The sequence below is a fragment of the Ictalurus punctatus genome, chromosome 4 (assembly GCF_001660625.3).
Source record: "Ictalurus punctatus breed USDA103 chromosome 4, Coco_2.0, whole genome shotgun sequence".
Lineage (NCBI taxonomy): Eukaryota > Metazoa > Chordata > Actinopteri > Siluriformes > Ictaluridae > Ictalurus > Ictalurus punctatus.
The window spans coordinates 26581364-26606092 of NC_071284.1; the positions used below are offsets into that span (position 1 = coordinate 26581364).

The window sequence follows — 24729 nt, forward strand, 5'->3', positions numbered from 1 at the left end:
ACCTCAGCTTTGTAGATGAATCATTACAGGCTAGAGATGTTGGCTGATCATCAATGATGGAGGTTACAAGTTGTAACTGCTTTTAAAAGGGCCTAGAGGGAGAGAACAAAGTGTGCTTACTTGCCAAAAACATAATGAAAACTTGGTATCCATTACACTGCTGTAAACTTTTCTCTCTGTGAATCTGGCGATGAACTAGAATTGAGTGTCTGCTTGCAATATGTGAATGAGATGCTCCTTGACCCGAGCTATGTCCTCTTTATCTGTCTCCATTGTGTCTGTTTGACCCTCTCAGTGAGGTTAATGTAAATGCAGGTCAATAGGTCACAGGTTAAGGGGTGAAAGTTGAGAATAAGTCTTTGGTCACTTTTGCCCTGTGTCCAGACCTAGTCTGTCCAAAATGGAAAAGAAAGCGGGAAAGAGAGGAGATGAATCTGAGACTGGCCCACCCCAGAACCCGCCCTTTTCCCATCCCTAATACACACCCTTGAGTCTCGCTGACCCTAAACACAACCTCATTCCGCTTTGTCTCATGACTGCCAAGAAAAACCATTAGTACACAAACCAAAAAGTCCCCATGTCAGTAGAGCTCAATTTATTTGTTCTCCAGATTTTCCCCGAAACCGTAATATTTAATCTTGAAGATGTTTCATTACTTATGAATTCCCACGACTGATGGAAAATCTGTGGTAGTTAACCATTCTTTGTCATTCACACCTATGATGTCATGAGACTGACTTTAAATAGATTCGAGAGGTGTGAATTGATGCAAGTGTTGTGTTAAGGTTTAAAATAATGTTATAATTAGATGGTACATGGTCTCCAGAGATGCACTATATGGCCAAAATATGGCAATGTTGGTCTTCCCCAAACTGTTGCCATAAAGATGATTTCACACAATTGTCTAGAATTTCTTTGTACGCTGTAGCGTTAAGATTTGCCTTCACGTGTCATGTTCCAGCATGATGTCCAAAAGTCAGGTCTATGAAGGCATGGTTTACCAAAGTTGGAGTGGAAGAACTCGAGTAGCCTGCACAGAGCCAATTTAACATGGATAGCCTCCTTTAGAAGACGGCTTGGTGGCACAGTTGGTAGCATCGCTTGTCCCTTGTCCCTTGTCCCTGAGAAGTAGGTAGACCAATTTAGTGATGTTTGTTTTCCTGTATATTGATTTACTGGATTGTGTTCATTCTTTTGCACTGCTTGTCTTTTGGCATCTGGTCCTTTGTGTGGACAAGTTTTTATCTTGGTGTGTTGCTAAGTCTGAAATATACAGACAGACCACATTTGATGAAAATGCTCCCAGTATTCAATCACATGAAGCATAACAATGTTTTTGTTTATAGTGCTTTTGCTTCTTCTGCTGTTTGTCTGTAGTTCCTGTTGTACCTTGTGACTGTTTTAATGCCCATTCTTGACACCGTTTCAGACCTTCTTTGTGATTATGCCTATATTTTTATACCTCCGCAACCAGGTGTGAGCTTCTCATTAGTGTGATTATCTCATGAACAATTGGTTGAAGGTTTGTAGGATTTATATGAAATTATCATTTTATCCAGCAGATTAACTGATTTTGGAATCTATTCGAACAGGGTCAAGGTCACAGCAAGGTCCAACGTCTGAAATAGTTTTTCTTTTATTTCTGTTTGAAGCATATTTTGAGGGAATTTCAGGCAGACATGGAGGCAGAGGCATCCCCATCGACTTGTTTGAGTAATATCCGAGTTGTTCTGTGGTCTTCTTGCCTTTTTCCGAACGTGTAGTTTGTTTTTCTGCATTTCGCAACGTGTACAAAGAATATATCACTTTACATGTTTCAAATTAATTGTTTAACATGCAATTCGTAAACTACCTTTCCCTGTACAAAACTCTAAATCTTTTCTCAGTGTATGCCAAAAACACCCGTGTGCCAAAAATTCCTCACCCAACACCACAGTATCACTTCCATATCTACCAGTGTCAAGCAATGAGTGAGCAATTTAGAGCTCACTCAATTTATTTAATGCTGGTTTATGACTTGATATAAAGTAGTAGAATCTTCACCCATTTACCATCACCAGAAAGGCACTTGTAGTGAAGGCAGCCCAAGCTCTGCAAACATCTCTTTCATCATGAACATAAGAAGAACAGTCTTTCTGTCCTCTTTCACGAAAGGAACATTCAGCATATGGCAGCTATGGAGCCTGGGGGTTCAACTGACCCTCTTGGTCTGAGCATTTCCCTTTCAAGAGCTACAAAAACCATGGATAATGCATGAGAAGATGCTATTGGATAAAAAGACACTCATCAGAACCACACCGTAACTGGATCTTCACCAGAGTGGTCTAAACCCCCATCTAAACCATACACATGGTACCCATATGGCTTAGTGGATAGCTTCCTCTCTCTCACTCTCACATACACACTCTCTTTAACACAGGCATGCTAACTTAATCCAGATCTCCACTGCCTTGGGCTTTTCATGCCATGTTGTCATTTTTTTCCCATGTTGTCTGCACTCAAACCTAAGACCCTAAGGCAGCTGGAGCAGGAAGGAGTACTGTGCTGTGTTAATGGTGAGCAGAGTGTTTAGATCATAGAGGATATATTGTTCACTGTTAGCTCTAGCCCTAGCTTTAGTTGTTAAGAAAGTACAAGTAAATTGGGCTTGTTATTGTAATGGCAACTTTATTATAGTCCAGATAATCTTTGTCAACCAGAATCCGTGTGCACAAAACACTGCCAAAGTACTGAAATACCATGTAGGTTTGTTTCGGTCCTCAGTATGCTTCACCCTCAGTGAGAGCACTGCATGTTGGTCACCATACAATACAGAGTGGCCTATACTTGGTGGAGTATTGTTCAAAAGGTCAGGACAAGCATAGTAGGTATTGTAGTAAAAAGAAACATGTGAATCGACCATTTTCTGAACTAATTGTTCTTCTAAAATTCCCAAAAGTCACTAGACAAAAAAAAAAAGTTTCAAGAGATACCAGTTAAATTCAGTCCAGCTGAAATTGTAGTGCACATGCAAGGGTCTCCTCACCAATTTAGTTTCAGTCCATCAAACTTTGCACACTACATAAATCATCTCTTTCAGTGGCTGCCCTCCATTTTTGCACTTTCCACCCCTTGGCCGAGTGCTGCTGCGGGTGAGACGAATGGCTTTGGGGCCAAAACCACTGAAGGTTCATCCACCTCTCCATCCAGCTTCATGGTCATGTGTCATTCTCTTTCTCTAGAATAAGAGCTCCCACTGGACTGAATGAGCACAGCAACAAGCCTGGGTGCTGCCTGCCGGACCTGCCTTTTGGAAGCTTTGTTATAGCTCAATGCCAAGTCGGTGCCCATTCAATGGACTTATTGTGCCCAGGCATGGGATGGTCTCGGGTGGTTCTGGAAACGAACCCACTCAGAGAGAGGAACGGAGCACAAAGAGGAGCCTGTGTAGGAGGGAACAGAGTAAAATTTACACTAACTATGGGTTCTGAACGTCTGGGCTGAGCTTCAACAGTGAAAAACGTCCCAGTGTAAAAGCCATATGGTAGAGATAGCTAAAGGGAATTGACTTTTTTGAGGTGGTTTAATTTTACAAAGGTAGTTATTACTTTAGTCGTGAGTCTTTATTTTTATTTTTTTATCCACCATGCTGTCCTGTTGAGGGGAGAAAAAAATTTAAAAGTTCATCCTTATATAAACATCAAATCTACACATTGTTTATAATTTTACAGAGAAAGGAACTCACAGGACTGAAAAACATTAAATCCTTAACCGTTAAGTTCAGTCAATATTGTAAATGCTCTCTGCCTTGTTGGGTCAGCCGTCCACTTTTGTTTCTCTCTCTTTGTCTTTATTTTGACCTCTCTAGACTCCCACCATCATTTCTTTTGTTCATAAGCTTTCTCTGTCCTATGTCTCTGTTCTTTGCTCACTCACCACTATTCAGTGACGTTCAGTATCACATTAATGAGATGTCCACAATAGAAGGAGGCAGCAAAAGCTAAACTCAAAGATCCAGAATGCAATTCAGCTATACGACACAGTTGCATTGTTACGGCAGACACTCTGCTCGGCTCGTTAGACGTGTCCAAGCCCGATGGCGCTAATGCAGCTTTGGCATGATAGATGAAGCTTTGGAACCTGACTGTTTGAGCAGAGTGTACAGATGAGGAGGTGAGAGAGCTGGACAGGCTAAGGGAATAAAGCACTGCTGCAGCACTTTCTGTAGGTAAAGATGAAGCAAGGGATAATTAAACTGCATTGTGGGTAATATGGGGGGGTCAATTCAGAATTTATTTACAAAATAATTCTTGAACTCCATTTAAGAGTACATTTTAATTATGAAGATTAAAATGCAAGCCGTTAAGGGTGGATATTTTTTTTTCTCCCCTTTATAATACACAATATTGTTTTCAATATTTGTGCTGAAGCCATCTAGGTACAGTAGGTGTCACTTTTTTGGGTCCTCCGCAAAAAAAAAGAAAAAGGCTAAGCATGGCTGTCGTCTTTGAGATGTCATTTTGGCTAAATTTAAGGCAGCATTACATGTTTACATTTAAAAGAAGGCAAATCTATTTATTCTAGTAGCCTAATAATTTGTATTTTTATAAACAGTATTGTTTAAATGGTTACGTCATTTTTGTGTTAGGAAAAGCAAATAATCCTGTATATTCTCTATATTATAGGCAATAGTGAGTGGTTTAATTTCGCACATAGCGTTAAGCATGCGGCTAGCTATACCACTTCTTTTTTCTTTTGTTACATCACTTTAACGACCTTGTTTGTTGGACCCACAAGCAAGTAATAAATGCCCCTAAATGAATGAATGATTGACTGACTGACTCTCTATTGTTAGTGTGCTTGGGCAGGAGTTTTAGCTGATGTCATGCAGTGTAGGCAGTAGCATGATGTCCCCTCTAGTGTTAACTGGCTAGCTAGCTAGCTCTATTTGAGGTAAACGTTTACTAGCTAGCTAACATTATGGTTTTTGAAGCATAAATAACCTGAACTGCTTTCTGTTCTACATTTTGTCTGAAAGCCTCACCTACGGATTCTCCTTTACATTTCCTGGGGACCAGTACAATTTGTGAAGAGAAAGTTTCCCCACAAGCTGCACTCACGATCTGGCTAAACTAGTCATAATAGTCTTTAAGAGTGTTTTGAACTGGGTGTTTCTAAACTGGATACCATTCTTAACTATTGATGAAATTTCTACTCATACCAAGTGTTTCACACAAGTCCTGAAAAGTGAAGCCAAAACGTTTTGATCGCCCCCAGGTGCCTGGATGCAGTATAGGTCATAAACCCCGCCCTCTCCATGTAATCTAATGAGACGAGACAAACTAAACAATTAAATTACACTTCAAATAATTTTTTTCCAAAGATGGTTTCTGTCATTTTAGGTCGTTTTTATCACAGTGATGTAAGTTCAAGTGTTTGTTTTTTAAATAAATCTGATTTTAGTTAGTTATTTGATGCTATAAAAACAGGGGTGTGACGTCATGATTGACAGCTGTGATTGACAGCTTCTCTGAGCGAAGTAGTCACTGAGGCACCAACGGACTTTTTTCAGGATCTTCGGGAGGAGATTGGAGCTGTAACTTTAATTACCACATTTCCATAACTGTTTATTTCACACTGATATAATGAGTTGAAAAAATTCAGGGGAGTGTGCTTGCGATTGATTCTGTGGGAGTGTGGGTGGGACCTTGATACCGCGGTTCCACTTCACGCTCACTACGGCACAGACTCGGGCTCCAAGATGTCAGCGCCATATTGGGACATTGGCGGCTTCACTTTTCTACAGCAGAAGAGGGTGATGGATCGTCGTCCATCTTTTTTTTACAGTCTATGACTCATACAGGCATGCCAGAACTTATCAAAGGGTTAAACTCTGTAGCTCACACACACACACACACACACGCACACACACACACACAGAGATTTGTGCTTATTGAATATGATAAGTGGGTCTGTGTCCATTAGCCGGTACAGGAAGTCCAGACATCCTATTGTTTCAATCTTATCTAGGTTATTGCTGAAAAAGCACAAATTCTCTGGCGCTCTGTCTCTCGCTCATTCATTCCTGCATCAGGTCAGCCGAGTCAGCATAATCCCAGGGCCAAAGTCAATATACGTTTCTACCACACATATACTCTTTATTATCAGCTATCTATTTAACTGCTCTTTGTCTCTGAAGGTCTGGTCTGTACTGATTGATGTTTTATGAGTGAAAAGGTCTGGTGAAGGTATAGAATCCGAGAGATGTCTCTGAGAGTAGATAGGGAGCAATGGAGAGTGTGACTGCCTTTTGCTGCTTTATGTACATGAATTTAAGTATTTAAGAAAGGCTTTAATCAAAACATTAGGTTACATTAAAACACAGGCTCCCAATGTGGGTCCTGGAGTACCCCCTGTGTGTAAGAGCAAGGAGAACACTCAAATGTTCTGGACAGGCAGTATTCCAGGACCAGGGTTGGGAACCAGTGCATTAGAGGTTTTATGTACTGTTTGATTATATGACTAAGATGTGTTCAGGACCGATGAACGTCATGAAGGCCAAATAAAGTGTCCCGAGAAATTCTCTTGAAGGGTGTGTGAGGTTGTGCAAGCAGGTTTATTTCAGGTTCTGCAAGTTTATGCTTGATTCTAACTTGTAATAATTTTGTTATGATGTTCAGTCAAGTTATATATTGATGATATGTCCTTCACATTTATACACTGTCTATAAACACATAAGGCCAAACGATCATTGGTGGTTCCTCCTAGATGGTCAGCTCTCCTGAACCAGCCTCCTTGACTACTCAGTCCTACGTCCTTTAGCCCAGTGGCTTTGAAATGAGTAAAACATCATCATTAAGAATATATTTAGTCCTTGAATGCACTCCTAGGAAAGGGATGAAGCAGGATGCTTCCAGAGGGAGATACACAAGGTGCTTCATACGTGTCATTAATTTTAGTGTGTGATAATGCCTATGAAATAAGTTCTCCAGCCCCAACAAATACAAATTTGTTAGTTTGTTCATTCATTCATCCATCAGTAACCACTTTATCCTCTTGAAAGTTGCAGAACATCAGGAGTCTATCCCGGGATCCCTGGTCATAAGGCCAAAATACAACCTGGATGACTCAATTCTATCACAGAACACCATGCAGTAGAATGTTGCATAGGCTGGAAGCATCCAAGTAACCAATGTACACATTCAATAATGGCTTGACAGCTGTTAATTCAGTTCGTAATTACACTTTGTCATATAGACAGCTTCGTTATCGCCAGTGACAAGTGATACAGCTGGGCAACAGATCATCAATAACTAACAGTGCTTTAAAGTAGCACTTCAGTGAGCAAAGACTGTTACAGTTGGCATCATTTCTTGCATCCTTTCAGTTTGTCTAAACATCTGAAATCTCGGACGTGCCCGACAGCCACTCTTAGGACGTTTATCATGTTCATTAAACCCACAGATCATTTTTGCAGATTGCGAAGAAACTCTGCCCATCTTTACTTCTGAAAGACTCTGCCTCTCTAAGATACTCTTTTTATATTCAGTCATGTTACTGACCTGTTGCCAATTAACCTCCAGCTGTTTCTTTTTAGTAACACTTACTTTTCCAGCCTTTTGTTGCCCCTGTCCCCACTTTTTTGAGACGTGTTGCGGCCATCAAATTCAAAATTACCTTATTTTCTACTTAACTTGGTACATTTCCTCAGCTTAAACATTTGATATGTTTTCTATGTTCTATTGTGAATAACATATGGGTTTGTGACCTTTGCAAATCCATTGCATTTTGTATTTATTTACATTTTTCACAGTGTCCCAACTTTTTTGGAATTGGGGTTGTATTATACAAGTGAGTATACAGAGTTCTTGGACCTATTAAGCATTCCGTTATGACTTTTGTTTCCCTCGTTGATTTTTTTTTCTTGCTGTTGCTTTTCAGACGTTGTGTCCATTAAATCCAAAAGTCCAAAGATCAAAGAAGAGCTAACATAGCACTGATTTTATGTTTGTGTTACATAGCACTGATTGAAAGTTTGTGTTTTTTGCATGTGAAAACCAGATGCATGTATCGCTGACCTGAATATTTCCATTGATTATTTTCCTCAGGGGACGTGTATGCAGTTATTTCTCTATAAACATGAAGAATGAGGCTGTAGTTGCGTTTCGTATGTGAGAGACATGAGAAATGTTTAGAATGCAATGTGTTTCCCAATCTCCTCTCCGTTTTCGTCTTATCTCTTGCATTCTCTCACCCGTCTGAGGCGGATTTCCTGCCAACTGCTTTCTCACAAAACAGGAACTTACTGAGACTGCAGAATACTTAGAGGGGTGTGTTAAGGTGCAATTTCCTGTTGCGTCTTGGTATATGAGCAGCGAGTATACTCCTTTCTATAATCATTTCTATAAATAACTGCATACCCTTTGTTGTTTTGGTTAAAGTATGTAGGGTAAAATTAAAATAGGAATAAAAAAAAAATACTGCTGGATAACCATCAGAAAATGCAGTATGGTAAAGGAAGACCAGACTATAAAGCTGATTGGGGTCTGGTAGAAGATACACACAGCATCTGAGTGCATGTCATTAAATTGAAGCAACACATTTTTATCTTCAGACCTCAAACAGTGCATATTTGTACAACCTGATAATACAATATTGTTATACAGTCTTTTTGTACTGCAGTGCACTTGTCTTGTACTTTGCACCCTTTAAGAACTCTCTGTGATGAGCAAACCGTGAAGGGCACCTTGGCATCGATTCTCTGAAAGTGTACTAAAGAGATGAGCACTATTTCTCACTATTTCTAGAGACTCTGAAGGCCATAACAAATGATTTATTATTGATTATGTTATTATCGATGATACTATTTTCACACTCATTAATTCATTCAGTAAACTTGTATGGAGTGTGGATAGGGGCGGGGCCATCCTAGAAAAGACCACTCTTAAGAGAATAGAAATGTTTCATCTTTAATTACACAGGTAGATGTTGCCCTGCAATGGCATTACTGCCTGCTTTGTTGCATTACTAATGCATGCTCAGTGCTACTGGTCCAAATGGTTTCCTATTACACCTAATACCACTCAGGCACACAACCAGAGCCATACAGACCTTCCAAGTGACTAAGGCTGTAACAAACCCTACTGGCATCGTTAATGCATGCTCAGTGCCACTGGTTCCATATGGCATAGGTCAGCTGCAGGGTCATCAGCCGGGTACCACTATACTTGTGCTTGGGCTTGTAAAAGTAATGACTTGCAACGCTGGCTACATTCTCCAGGTGACCATTGGCCTGCTTGGTGACCCTCGTTTGATTTTTTCTTCAGTTCTTTATAAAATATCATTATTACTGTATATAGTTCCCCAGCATATAAGCTATTAAATCCTCCAGTGAGTCCTTAATGCCTCTGGTAACCTAAATTCAGTCTTTCTAACAAGGTTGGCGTTGATTTTTTGAGCCCGATATGCAACATAAACGATGAATAATTAATGGTTTTATGATGTCTTATTTGCTTGAACTTTTCCCTTTTGGCTTCAGAATTTGAGAGCTTTGTTAGTTTTTGTTTGCTATTATATTTCTTAGACTTAAGCAGTTATAGTGGACTACATCTTGGTCAGTAGTTGTTGATTTGGTTCACTATAACAGCAGCTCTAATAGTAGTTCCAGCTGCAAGGCAAATCACAAGCATGTATTAATCCGTTCTTTCTGAAGCATTGTGGTTTCTATAGTAACAAATTGCACGGGGTCTTGTGTGGAAGCCGCGCCACATAAATGGATTAAAAAATGGGTGTAGTTGGTGATATAGTGACGTTTTCTCTGAGGACATGGTTGTTTAGCATTTTTGGAAGTCTGGAGTGTCAGTGCTTCATAACAGTCTGAGGTAAAGCTGTTCCTTTACGCTTTCTGCCCCGGGAAAGTCTTCAGGACAGAGGAAGTTTTTTTCAGTATGACAGGTTTTATCCTTTACTTATTCTTTAGTGTAGTGTGATCTACACTAGAGAATCACAGATTTCTCCTCTTCACTCTCACTTCCATGGGACGCTTCCTCTTGGCCATAGACAACCTGTGATGGCTGTCTATGGCCACGAGGAAGCACCCTATCAAAGTGAGAGTGAAGAGGGGAAATCTGTGATTAGAATGAAACCGACAGCTGCAGGTTAATTTTATAAAACAGCCTCTCCTGCCTTTATAGAGAAAGAGTTTGTCCAACAGTGAAGCTTTCATTGTGCATAATGTCAGTCACAAAAGCACACCTAAACAGTGTAAAGTGGCAGGTACGCGTCAATAAACACACTTCAATTTGCTTTGTGACTTCTGTGTCGACCATTGCACATCATGTCTTCCTGTCTCTGGACAACTATGCATGCTCATGTGCTGTTTGTGGATTGCAGTGTTTTAGTTTATCTGGACCACACAGGAAGAGGAAGTTGGCTCCGGTTGCTATAGCAACCTGACCCAAGACATGTGTTTATTGAGCCATGGCTTCTTTCTTCTCTATCTCTCTACTAGCTTCTTTAACCTCTAAGTTTCCATTTTTTCAGCTTATATAGGGGTAGACTTACTTATGACATACAGTCCCCTCCTAAAGTATTGTAACAACAAGGCCAATTCTATAAGACATTTGGGTTTGAGATCAAAAGATGAATATGAGACATCTAGATATCATCTAGATATGTTAAACTACTTAAAACACAGCACAATTGGTGGCAGACCACCCAGTATTTAGGTGAGCAAAATTATAGGAACGGATCTTAAAGTGAGTTAAGTTAGTCTTAAAGTAAATAACACTTAATATTTGGTTGATGTGCGATTCATCTTTTGATCTCAAACCTAAATGTATAGCAAAATCATGAGGGATTGGCTTTGCTGTTCCATTACTTTCGGAGGAGACTATACGATACAGTACATGAACAAGGTACTTGGAAAATGATCCATTTTACACTTGGTTGTTTTATGATTGTGTCCTGAGTGTACAGATTGCAACCCTGTGTAAATTGGTTCAAGTAAAATGTTTCCAAGTACCTTGTTCATGATGCATTTAAAACAGATTTAAAACTTATCACTTAAACCACTTCTGAGACACATTTAGGCCAGATCTACATACCTACAGAGGCACAGCATAAAATGTAATTGATGCACCCAGCATTAACATTCATGTCCTTAGGTAGACGAAAACCATCCCTATTAAATATGCTCTGTATGAGGCTTGTATTGCGATTTTAAAAGCCGCTGTGAAACGGTGGAAACGGTCACACAGAGAGCTGCTAAAAAGCTGCAGTCTCTTTATAAGCAGTGTGGAAAACAAGTTAATTAGGTTTAGGGCATTGCTATGACTGATATGGCAATTGATTCCAAAGTAGTTTTACCCTAATTAAAAGACTGTTGTGTTTTATAATTAGCATGTCATATAATAACAATTAATTATTCAGTTTATATAGCTGGCTGTGGTCACTGATGAAAGCATCCCAGTGGACTGACAGTATTAAAGCATGTAGCGCTCTCTCTGAAAATCTCTTTCTCTAAGATCTTAAAAATATTTGAGATTGAGTAGACCACAATTTACACAAATGAATTCTTTCAAGAATGTACAGAGCTAATGTTAGACACCATGATCAAGAGGGTTACATATGAGAGCAGATCACCTGCATGCTCACTTATGCATTATATATTAATATATAAGGAATGAAGCATGGTGGGGCCTTATGTTATAGGAAATAAATCAAAATGTGGCCTGACCCTGATAATTATTTTCCAGGAGCAGTCAAAAACTTCCCAAAGTGTTTGCCAATGCTAACATGATGTAATTTATTACATAAACATCATTTATTATTCATTTTTTTAAATGTGCGTTCTTATTATCACTTGCATTACAGCAGCTGCAGATATTCTTTGTTTTTGCAGTAGTCTCTGTTTATTTCTGTTTTGAAATGAAGACAAAAGTACAGTTTTTCATGCGAGATGGATACCCTGAAACCTTGTGTTTTTTCCTTGTTGTCGTCGTTCGTAGTCAAGGAGGTCCATGAGATGTTTCTTGTGCGACACCTTGGTAATGAAAAGCCTTTTTATAGACCATCAATTTATTAACCCAGCTGATATTAATTTGCACAGATAGGGGGTATAATTACTTACGGATTTCAGATGGTTCCTTGTCTTAACTTGCCTTGGAAAACTGATTTTTCTTAGTGTGTTCAGTACTTTTTTCCTGTGTCATTAAACTTTATTACACATAACTTTGTTTATGGGCTTTAATGTTGTGAATTCTTTGTATTTCTGGATTTCTTGAGTTAATACTGATGTCTGGTGAAAATTTCATGTGAATAGCCTCATTGAAAATATATTTACTGAAACATGTTGCTGCGTGCAATACTTATTTCCCCCACTCTATGCCACTTAGTTACACTCAGTTTTGTTAATTGACCCATACTTTATTAGAGAGAGTTTTGTCTTTCTAGATTTCTTTTTCTTTCTAGTTTGCAGCTTACACAAATGCCACTGTCAAGTCTCTAGTGAGTTCTAGGTTAGAGGACATTCATTCATGTGTGGCTTCCTGAAATCACTGTCTACACGGTCAGTTTCATCACAAATCATACTCTGAGCTGGTGATGTTATCACGCACATTGCTAAAACCTACTGAAATATGAATGCAGCAAATGCATTACTGCCTCCACATGTTGACTGAAGACTTAATTCACTCCAATGTGGTGTGAGTGAAAGAGACGTGTAATAAGCAGACATTCTTTCTGTTCTCTCTCTCTCTCTCTCTCTCTCTCTCTCTCTCTCTCTCTCTCTGGTGAGAGACTATTAAGGGGTGTGTCAATAGCCTTGTCCAGCCTATGCTTATTTTAGGCTTCACAGAGAGGAAGAAAAATAAAAGACGTAAGCTCCGCTGACGGGAGGGTCTGAAAAGAGCCGTCTCTCTTTCCCTCCATTCCTCCATCCCAGAACACCTCCACCCATCCTCGCCTGCACACACCTTGGAATCACATGCAGCCAAAGGAGAATGCCATCTTTCTTTTGGCTAAAGGGAGGGGTGTGTGTGTGTGTGTGTGTGTGTGTGTGAGAGAGAGAGAGAGAGAGAGTGAGTGATTTCTACTGTATGCATGTTGAAGCTGGACATTCTGACACATACCACATATATGACGTGCTATAGCGATGTGAGCTCACAAGGTAAGGGAGAGACGGTGCAACCTGAATGAAAGACAAATCTGTATTAATAATAAATAAATAAATAAATGAGTGAATGAGTGAGTGAGTGAGTGAGTGACAGACAGACAGACAGACAGACATTTAAAGAGTCCCTGAAATTGGTGTTTCAGAGCTTTTTGTGCCTCTCCTTTAATGTTATGGCCACCAATAAGATACTATATATTTAAAAAAATAAAAATCTTGTGTATTTCCTGCTCTAAAATAATTTGCTGGGCCCACATCCCTAACACAGTCTACTAGTTAATGACTTGTTTTATGATACTGCATATTCATGCTAAACTACTCTCGCTTTCTCTAGAGGGTCTGCTATGAACGTGGTCAAGGACTGCCTACTTTCCCAAGTCGTTAGACTGACCTTGCAACTGGCCAATCATTTTTAACTGCCATGTAAAATGTTTTCAGCCAAATTTTCTATGACTTTTAAAGACGATGGAATGAACTTCTTTTTAAAATTCATTGATTATGATTAGCAGTGGTGGCTTGGTGGTTAAGGCTCTGGGTTACTGATCGGAAGGTCGGGCACTGCTGAGCTGCCACTGTTGGGCCCTTGGGCAAGGCCCTTAACCCTCTCTTAACCATGATACAGGAGCAGCGTATCATGGCTGACCCTGCGCTCTGACCCCAACCTTATTACATGCTGGGGTATGCGAAGAAAAGAATTTCACTGTGCGGTAATATATATGTGACAAAGACTCATTATCATTATTATTTACAATGGTGCTTGAACATTTGTGAACTCTTTAGAATTTTTTTCATTTATTTCTGCTTAAATATGACCTAAAACATCAGATTTTCACAAAAAAGTAGTCCTAAAAGTAGTCAAAGAGAACCCAATTAAACAAACGAGACAAGAATATTCTACTTGGTCATTTATTCATTGAGGAAAACGATCCAATATTCTATTAATATGACCAAGTATAATATTTTTGTTTCGTGTGTTTAATTTTCTCCTCTTTATCTACTTTTAGGACTTGTGTGAAAATCTAATGTTGTTTTCAGTCATATATATATATATATATATATATATATATATATATATATATATATATATATATATATATATATATATATATATGTATATGTATATATATATAAAATTCTAAAGGTTTCACAAACTTTCAAGCACTACTGTAGCTTTAATAATCTGTGAGTTCTCGTAAACCAGTTCACGGAGGTGCACATACATAGAAGTGCAGCTCACTAATCTTGTTGCGATCTTTAAGATTCTGAAGCTTGTGGTCAGAAAAATGTGCATAAGATACCAGACACTCTTCCCACCGCCCACGATGCATCTGAGCCTGACACTAATGTTAAGCCGAAGTTCAATACAGACAGTTGCACGTTACATCTATCTACCCATACTGAGAATGCACGGAATTGTATTCTCAGCACTCAGCACATGATACTTGTAACTCGCACTCGGTGTGAGTTCGGATGCCAGGACTGCACTGAGGATTGTCACTGTGTTTGTGGAAGGATTTACATTGTGTTGTTTGGCACTTGACTTTAATTGATGTAAAATGTATCTGTTGTTATATATGACGTAAACATCTATTCAGAGATTTATTGTGTTGTCATGATTAATCGTTGCTATCGTGAGTACATGAGGTAGACTCGGGGACAGAGAGAGAGAGAGAGAGAGAGAGAGAAAGAGAAAGAGAGAGAAAGACTACTCTAATAGTGCTGTTTCAGAGCTGGGAATGTGGCAGGTGGGTACGACATATCGGTGTCGTGTTTGTGCGGGTTGAGTGAGAGTGCTGTTTACGCCATACTGTCTCCCTCTCTGTCTCTCTGTGTCTGTCTCTCCCTGCCCGGGGTTCTGTACAGAATATTTTGAAGCAGTAATTCCTCACTTGTTTGGCCATATGTCAGATAGATAAAGGGGTTCTGCACTGTAATTGTGCTTCTTACTTTCCCATATGGAAGCACACGTACCCACGCAGTCCCTCACTAAATCGAGCGTATGTCACAGAATTCAGAATGTACTGGCACGGTATGGTGGGTTGTGTGTGTCTAATGGTGTAACTCTTCTGACGTTGCTATTGTCTGCTAATGTCGCTGCTCTTTGGTGTTTGATAGCTCTTTGATTCGTGATAAATGGCGTTTAATGACGGGGTCATGAGAACACACATATGGCCCCTGGGCTGCACTGCCTTTCCTCTTGCCAAGCACGGGATTCATGCTGAGAGTCTGAATAGCTGAGTGGATCAGCCAATTAACGCAGCTTTTGTTGTTGTCGTTTGTGTTTGGTGTCGTTGCAGGCTCTGCAGAAGCTGGCCAATCAGTATCTAAAGAGGGACTGGCCTGGCATCAAGCCAGATGACCAGAGAAACGACTACAGGTGAATTACTACACACACATGCTAACCTCAAACCTCATTTGGGATAAAAATGCTGTGATGATAAAGTGCTTCAGATGAAATACACACAATTTCCCCCTCACCCAAGATATAGATGTCAATACACCAAGAGGATTTTTTAGTTTTGCAGTAGAGTTATGAGTCTAATGTATCGTACAATAGGCTTATAGCCTTCAGTTTAGAATAGTGCAAAAAAGCTTACCTAAATCTCACGCTCACTTCTAAATATGCTGTAATTTAATCACAGCTCTAAGTCTAGGTCAATATGTATGCTTCGCCATAGCTTTGCTAATGTTCAGCTAAACCAAAATGCATCAGTATTGCCATTAAGCTGATATCTTTAGTCATGCAGAAAGCTAATCGGGTTGTATTGATGCACGCAATGCAATCATTTGCATGTGCATCATGGGAATGTGCAATCCATGTTTTGGAAATTAGCATTCTATTAATTATGTACATACTGCAGTTGCACTGTTTGAACACCAGAGGTATGTGCAATCTGGGCAACCCTTAGAGTTAAAGACGCCACGGAAATCCATCATTTTAGCCGACTTTGGAGCTCTATTTCCAAAGTGTTTAAACTAAAGCCTTAGGCAGTGCTACGGAGCGCATTATGTTTCAGTCAATCATTCAATCAGATGTTTGGGAGAATTTATTTTTAAGATATGGTGAATCTGTAGTATATTTTGTTTACTATATTAAACCTCAGTTCATCCAAATATTCTGAGAATCTAATTCAATTCAATCGTGAAGCCAGAATCATAAATAGTATTGAAACATGACCAGGGTGTATCAAGACAACCCTATAGGTTACAGTACATAGAAATATTTTATAGCATCGAGAACAGAGTTAGTGAGGGGTCTAGAGGAAGCAAATCATTCCAATTTTTTAAAGAACATTTTTTATTGTTAAAAATGATTGTATTTCATATATATTTCAATAATTTTATATTTGCTACTCCATTCCTCCAATACCCTGATATGTCTTGTTACGTGTGGCTTGTTGCCCAAATGCAGCCTTGGTAGGAAATGTGGAAAGGCTTTGCAGACTGACACTTCCTCTCCTGCAGGAATGTGTATGGGGTGTGGAGGGCATATCTGGAGGGCACCGTGGAGGTGAACCAGACTCGACTCTATATTTGCGAGAACTACAAGAACGAGATCTCGGACCCTGCCAAAACCGTACGCCTTTACAAAGAGCAGCAGCTCAAGAAGGTACTGCTCTCGTGCTCTCTCTCTCTCTCTCTCACTCTCACACTCTCACACTCTCTCTCTGATTTCTCCTACACTGATGTGTGTGCGTTGATGTATGCCTTTGAGTTTATATTTGATGTTATCCCTCTAGAGGAATTTGTAAATAGCATGCATATTAATTACATTTCATTCGAATAAAAAATTACATTGGATCGCATTATGTCCTGTTTAACGTGTGAAATGAATTGCTATGTTGTCAGTTCATTTGGCTACAAGGAGCATAAAGAGAACCAAGGGAGAAATGCCAAAGGAAATTCATGCATCATTTTGAAGTAACAGTAATGTTTTAAGGAATAGAGCACAACTGGGAAGTTGATTATTTTGACTGTGTAGTTTGTACATACATAGTCACGTTCAGCGAAAAAGAAAATGTTCATGAGAACCCAGTGTTTCATGTCCTGTCCTGTTACACCTGATACACATGGATATTTACTTAAGTACTACTGTCATCCATATTCAATCATATCTAACTGCCCTGTTGTTCTGCCCCTCTATGGTGGTGCCCTCCATTGTTGATTGTGCTGAAGTGCATCGAGCAGTTGGGCCGGATCCAGGCTGAACTCCAAGACTCTGTGAAGGACCTGGCAAAGTCCAAGAAGAAGTACTTTGAGCTGGAGCAGATGGCCCAGGCCGTCCGGGAAAAAGCAGACATCGAAGCCAAGTAGGTACTCTACGTACAGTGGGGTCTGAGCCCTAAAGCTAATGGTTCCAGAACTGTCCCGTTTACAACTTGATCATAAAGCCTCAGCAATGAAAGCCACTCGGGAGCCATCCTTTTTTACCAGCGATTAGAAACCAGCAGGAGATCCGTCTCAAACCTTTGCGTCTTCCTACTCAATTATCTGCCTTCTCAAAGATGATATGAAATCTAGTGTGCCCTTGTGGGTCTGCCAGAAAACGCAATACGGTCATTTTAGCCAGCATGTGCTCGACGGAAACCCTTCAGTAATGTTTGTCTTTCTCTTCTGCAGATTATTCGCTAGATAGAAAATTTGTTAATGACAGTTCAGTTATTGAGGCCCGGTTCTCATCTTTAAGAGCCAATTGTAAGTACTGTAGAAGGAGAGAGATTGAAAGTGAGGTGATTTGCTGGGTTGCATCTAGAGCTGGCTAGTAAAAGTATTGATTTGGACACAGGCCTAGCGCCACATTTTATTCGTGGCAATAAAGTGACGTGGAGAGATTAGACTAGTCTGTTGTGTTCAGCCGTGGAATCGAAAGTGGGGGCCATTAGTCTTTCGCCTTATCCCCCTAAAAGTTTGTGATTAGACCACTAAAAAGCTTCTGTCAATCATCATAACCTGCTTTGTTCACATACTGTATATTCACCTGGATTGATGGTCTCACCCTAAAAAAAATGATTCAGTCCCTCATTTGTGCTGTTTTTAATAACAGACAAATAAAATAGAATCTCCTCTACTATAACTAACTGCTTACGGCAATCAGCGTCGGCGTTAGTACTTTTTCCTTCCATCTGATCAGGGTTTGACACGGAGCCTTAGAATTCTTGTAACTTCCTGCTCAGGGTCTGTTAATCTTGATTGAATTTGTAATGCCTGCTTTCTCTTTTGTCACGCAGGTCTGAGCTTAGGCTGATTTAAGAATGCCTTTTCCTGCCTTTCACAACTCAAGAACAAGCTAATCCTTGTTTTCTTAAAACCACTGTAAAGTTGCAAAGTGTTCCTCACTGGTGGGACACGTTCCACTCTGAATGCCTTCAAACCCACAGGATGATGGTCTTCATGATGTGGTGTCTAGAGCTGGGTTTGTTTTACAGTGCCTGAATGCTGAGCTGATTAAAGTCTGATGTGTGTTCCCAGGTCAAAGCTGGGCCTGTTTCAGTCCAGGATTAGTTTACAGAAGGCCAGCGTTAAGGTGAGCAAAACAGCCTGAAGTGAAATGGACATAATTTTCTATGAGGCTTATCCCTATATGTTTAGTAGGGCTGGGCAATATGATTAGCAACAAGTTTTTTTTGTTTGTTCGTCTTTTTTTAAACTAAGCATTACTAGATTTTTTTTTTATAGTATGTAATAACACTGTTGTACCGGATACACTCATACCTGCACCAGACACACTAGAGAGACTCATTGTCACTTACATGTACAGTGTAATGAAATTCTTTTCTCCGCATATTCCAGATTGCTAGGAAACTGAGATTAGAGTGCCTGCTCAGCTATGATTCAGCACACTCAAGCATTCAGGGTTAAAGGCCTTGCTCATGGTCCAGCAGTGGCCAGTGCAGGAATATGAAATCACAACCTTCTGATCATTTAGGCCAGACTCTTAACCACTGATCTGCCACATGTTATTATCATCACAGTAAATAAAGGGCATGAATAGCTGCCACTAACACCAACTGCATGTTTCATAAGTAAAGAATAAAACACGATGAGGTGGTGTAATGTAGTCTAATATCAAGTGGAATTACTGTTATCACCACAGAGTTGATTATTTTCCATTAACAGCGCATCTCACAGTTCTTTGTTAATATTTATTTATTTGTTAGAAAAACACATCGTACATTTTATCCGTTTTATATTTACTTTTAATGTTCTGAAATGTATGTGGAACAAATAGGTCCTGGTTTTACATTATAACTAGAGATGCACCAATACTAAATTTCTCAGCCGATACCGATAACCGATTATTCAGAGACATATCGGCCGATACCGATAGTTCTGCCTTTTATGCCTTCTTTTAAATTAATAATAATAACTAATTCCACAATTCTGAAAGAAATGCCAATAAAAACTTTATTCTCTCCGTTTCAACAAGTTGTTTCACAGTAACTGGTCTCAGAAACAGAAAACACATTACTCACATTAACACATGAACTGAATTCTGAAGATTAAAGTAAGATTTCTTAACTTACTGAATGTTATTAATTCATATTAACATTGACTGAATTGTAAAAAACGTCCTGTTAGTCTCACATTCACTCACCACAAACAAAAGCATTTCTACTTCATCACTGACATCAAACTGGTAATATATAATATAGACTTTTTTACATATTAACATTAACTGGATATGAAATACACTACTGTACAAATATATTTTTCTGTGCTATAAATACTTTTTCGTCAAATCCTCTCCATTTAAATCATCCAGCGGTGTACCGGCACTTTAATTCAGCTCGAGCAGCTCGACGCAAAAAAAAAAAAAGACTCAACGCCGAAACTCCCGCTTCACTGCTGCTCACTTCCGGTGTCAAATTTTAGCAGTGTGGAGATTACAAACTGCAGTTTTGTCATCATTCCACACATCATCTTTACACGCAGCAAGAAATTGATGTGTTTTCCCGCCCTCTTTTGATTGACAGGATATAATCTGCCCCGATCATCAGCGTGAAAATTTGCCTTTATTGGCCGATACCCATGATTGGCCGATACATCGGTGCATCTCAATTTATAACAGCTAATAGTTTAAAAGAAAAAAAGCCGCTGATCATGTCGCAGAGAAACCTTCAAGCCCTCTGTCCTGAAGACTTTCCTGTATCAGTGACTGTTACACAGTGCTGACACTGGAGGCTCCTTCCTATGTGCTAAACATCTTCTCAAAGTACACTTCACCAAATAGACGTTTGTAATCCATTTATATAGAGCAGCCAGACCTACAGTCTGAGCCATGCTGCTACAGAAAATTAATCAACACCTTCTGACTGATCAGATTTGAGAAGTATTGTAACTTCACTTGTAACTATTATAATACATAACATCACATACCCTGATCATTTTGGCCATATTTCCCACCCCTGAATTGATCTTGTTGAATGTTTTTAATGCAGTATGTTTGAGTGATTTTTAAAAACGTGTCGTTTGTGTGTTAGCTCAAAGCCAAGAGGAGTGATTGCAACTCCAAAGCCACCCACGCCAGAAACGAATACCTTCTTACACTTGCGGCGGCCAACGCACATCAAGACCGCTACTACCAGACCGATCTGGCCAACTGTATCAAGGTGAGAGCTGAGAGTTTTCCCATACAGCTTTTTGGCCAATACAGATTGTGCTGTGTATGTGAATGAATCAAATTCCCTTTTTCTATGTTTAAAGCCCAAGTCATGGAGTATGAAAGGGCATAAAATAATAGGAAGGCATGTTACACAGCTGCCATGTGAACTCTCTTAAAGACACACAATTTTGACATGGTCATGATTTGTGGTGTTAAGTGATAACTAAAAAGCATTTGAATAACAGAAACTTTTCAAGAAATGAAAAAAAAAAACACCATTTGAATAAGTGAAACTTTAGCGTGCGTCTCAAACCGCGCTGTTCTTCTCATTGTTCTCATTCTCACGCTCAGCTGTGCTTCGTTCTGTTTGTGCAACTTGGATGGCTTCTCTTTTGCCAAGTTGAGGTCATGACCAGAAATGCAGTCACTCACCACAAAAAGTTCATGTTCTCTCAGCGAGCTATATAATCTGCATCTGTCCACTTTCCAGCTGTGTCCTCACTTACCTCACTATGATGAGTCATGCTCACTTTGCCCACTGTGACACAGTGAAAGAACAGGTTTGTTTCTTCCTCGTTAGGTTTGCTTTGTTTCAGTCTAGCAGTCCAGATATCAAAACAGGCCAAGACATATCGCTATAAAGTCAGCAGTGTGTTTCTCATCACGTCTTGTCTGTGGCGTTTTGATTTGCTTTTCTAAAAATGTGAGATTCACTGGGACTGGCAGGCACAGAGACCACATCTCTTTAACTGGGACTGACAGGCACAAAAGCCACACCTTCTTCACTGGGACTGGCAGGCACAGAAGCCACACCTTCTTTACAGGGACTGACTGGCACAAAAGCCTCACCTTCTTCACTGGGACTGGCAGGCACAGAAGCCACACCTTCTTTACAGGGACTGACTGGCACAAAAGCCTCACCTTCTTCACTGGGACTGGCAGGCACAGAAGCCACACCTTCTTTACAGGGACTGACTGGCACAGAGACCACATCTCTTTCATTGGGACTGACAGGCACAAAAGCCACACCTTCTTCACTGAGACTGACAGGCACAGAGACATCTATTTCATTGGGACTGACAGGCACAGAAGCCACACTTTCTTCATTGGGACTGGCTGGCACAGAGACCACATCTCTTTCACTGGGACTGGCAGGCACAGAAGTTCTGCCTAATCCTCACTTCCTCTGAGCCAGCATTTTATTCTGTCTGAGAACTGAGTTTAAGTTGGACCTCGGCACTTGAAAAAGCTGTGGTTCAGTACGCATGCCTGTGTGTGTCTGTGTGTCTGTGTGTCTGTGTGTCTGTGTGTCTGTGTGTGTGTGTGTGTGTGTGTGTGTGTGTGTGTGTGTGTGTGTGTGTGTGTGTGTGTGTGTTAGTTAGAGAAGCATGTCTGGTATGTGCTGTGTTCTACCCCACACTCTCAGGGTCACTTCCCAGCACCTCGTGTCTCCAGGGACCCATCGTAACCACGAGAACAAGCTTCTCACTTTTACCCGTCAGCTTTAACGAGCCTGTATACGCAGCTGTGCCACCAAGCTGTCTGCATCTCTACCCACTTAGCTCGGCAAAATAATATACTGCCCACTTACTCAGCGTGGATCACCTGATGTCATTTTTTGGCTCGGTTTTTCTGCTCTTCAAAAACGACAAGTGGCTTTTCATGCCATCGTGCAGGTCAGCAAAGTGTTTGCCAGCATACCCAGAGCCGTGGTGGATCTGAGTGAACTGACAGCGACAGAACATGTCCATATTTAGAGATGTGAAACCCATAAACCCGCGCACCTTTCTTTTTTTAGGAATTCCAGCATCATATCTTGACATTGACCCCTTCAGATTGGACCATTTATCCAAATACCTAAGATGCTTGTGCAGGGCTCATGATGTGTGCATATTAAAAACAAAAGGAATGTTTTCTTAGAAAGGCTTATGTGGTGGTTATTTAGAGAACTAGCTTAGGCAAAAAAAATGCATTATCTGTAGACAGCACTAGCCTTCTATCTCCAGAGCAAAGCTATGCGAAGCAAGCTACAAACACCAAACACGTCTGGGCTGATTGTCAGTCCCAGTGATGAAGGTGTGGTTTCTAAACCTATCAATCCCAGTGAAGGTGTGGCTTTTGTGCCTGTCAGTCTCAGTGAAGGTGTGGCTTTTGTGCCTGTCAGTCTCAGTGAAGAAGGTGTGGTTTCTGTGCCTGCCAGTTTCAGTGAAGAATGTGTGGCTTTTGTGCCTGTAAGTCCCAGTGAAGAAGGTATGGCTTCTGTACCTGTCAGTCCCAGTGAAGAAGGTGTGGCTTTTGTGCCTGTCAGTCCCAGTAAAGGTGTGGCTTCTTTGCCTATCAGTCCCAGTGAAGAAGGTGTGGCTTTTGTGCCTGTAAACTTATGTATATTTTATTTTTTTTTATTTGCTTTAAACGACATTGAAACTTCAGAAATGCAAAGGTGGCTTTCAGAAATTTTTCTTTTTATTTCTCTTATGGTTCTTCAGATCAACATTAGTACTCATATTAATACTGTAGCATGTCTGCATTGCTTGTCCATATAAAGAATGCATCAGTCTGAACATTCATTCCTTCATTTTAATGATCCTGCGCCAGTACCACATATTTGGAGTGAATTTTTCATTCTAATGTTCTGGCTTTTCATCCTAATGAAACATTCAGGCTAAGCAGTACACGAAGATATTCTTGGTCTACTTGTGGGTTCCCTGGGCTTCAAAATACTACTTAAAGGGAAAATTTGTTACCAATCTGAACTGGGTTTTTTTCCCTAGTGGATGATTGTTAACTGAGATTCGTAATGAAACATCGCATGTGTGCATGTGCAGTCATGATTGAGCATCATGGGTAATGCAGATGTTAAGGACACAGCATAACAACGTTAGGGATGAGTGCCAGATGTGCCTGGAGCATTGTTCTAAACATGAACACATACAGTCAGCACATTAGACAAGCGCTGGTTATCTGATAATGGCAAATATATGCCCCTTCGAAAATTGATGCTTGTAAGACGTTCCAAAAAAGTTGGGACAGAGGTAAGTCAACGTTCAACAGTTCTCTCAAGGATGTCTGCAAGGATTTGAGGTATGTCAGAATCTACAGTAAATAATATCATTAAAAGATTCAGGGAATCTGGAGAAATCTGAGTCTAAAGGGTGAGTAAAAAAAACACACAACTGAATGCCCATGACCTCTGATCCCTCAGAAGGGACGGCCTTAAAAAGCATACTCCTGTTTTGGATATCACCACATGGACTCGGCAGTACTTTGACCAACCATTGTTAATAAGCACAGTCCATCACACCCATACAGTATATGGTTTTTCCTCAAACTGTTGCCACAAAGTTGGAAGCACACAGTTTTATAAGATGTCTTTGTATGCTGTAGTATTACAATTTCCCTTCACTGGAACCAAGAGGCCCAAACCTGTTCCAGCATGACAATGCCCCTGTGCACAAAGTGAGGTCCATGAAGTCATGGTTTACCAAGGTTGGTATAGAAGAACTCTAGTGGCCTGCACAGAGCCCTGACCTCAACCCCACTGAACGCCTTTGGGATGAATTGTAAAGCAGACTGCACCCCAGGCTTCCTCGCCCAACATCAGTGCCTGACCTCACTAATGCTTTTGCTGCTTAATGGAGAAAATCCCCACAGCTATGCTCCAAATTCTAGTGGAAGGCCTCCCCAGAAAAGTAGAGGTTATAACCACACAGGGGGACTAAATGTGCTATGGGATGTTCAAAAAGGACAGAGGATTTGTTATGGTCAGCATATAGTGCATACTGTCTTCTAGGGTACTTTGTCATGGACGTCCATGCTTATTCAACATGACAACACCAAGCCACAATCTGCACATGTTACAACAGCGTGGCTGTGTCATCAGAGATATCCGGTACTGAAGACCTGCATAATGGAAGAATAAAAAATTTTAAAAAAGTTCAGCTTTCAAAACTGGATCAATTGTAGTTTTCCATCTTCA

General features: G+C 40.2%; 1 protein-coding gene across 3 annotated transcripts in view; it reads left to right on the forward strand.

Annotated features, from left to right (window-relative positions):
• Positions 1–24729, forward strand: part of LOC108264589 (F-BAR and double SH3 domains protein 2) — a 107471-nt gene that overhangs the window by 46166 nt on the left and 36576 nt on the right. For 2 of the 3 annotated variants that reach the window (XM_017466254.3, XM_017466256.3), the window contains exons 4-8: positions 15448–15527; positions 16616–16760; positions 17327–17460; positions 18620–18674; positions 20632–20760. In XM_017466254.3, the coding sequence (XP_017321743.1) occupies positions 15448–15527; positions 16616–16760; positions 17327–17460; positions 18620–18674; positions 20632–20760 (543 nt within the window). The remainder of the gene's footprint in view (positions 1–15447; positions 15528–16615; positions 16761–17326; positions 17461–18619; positions 18675–20631; positions 20761–24729) is intronic. The other variant, XM_017466255.3, reaches the window with a different exon arrangement.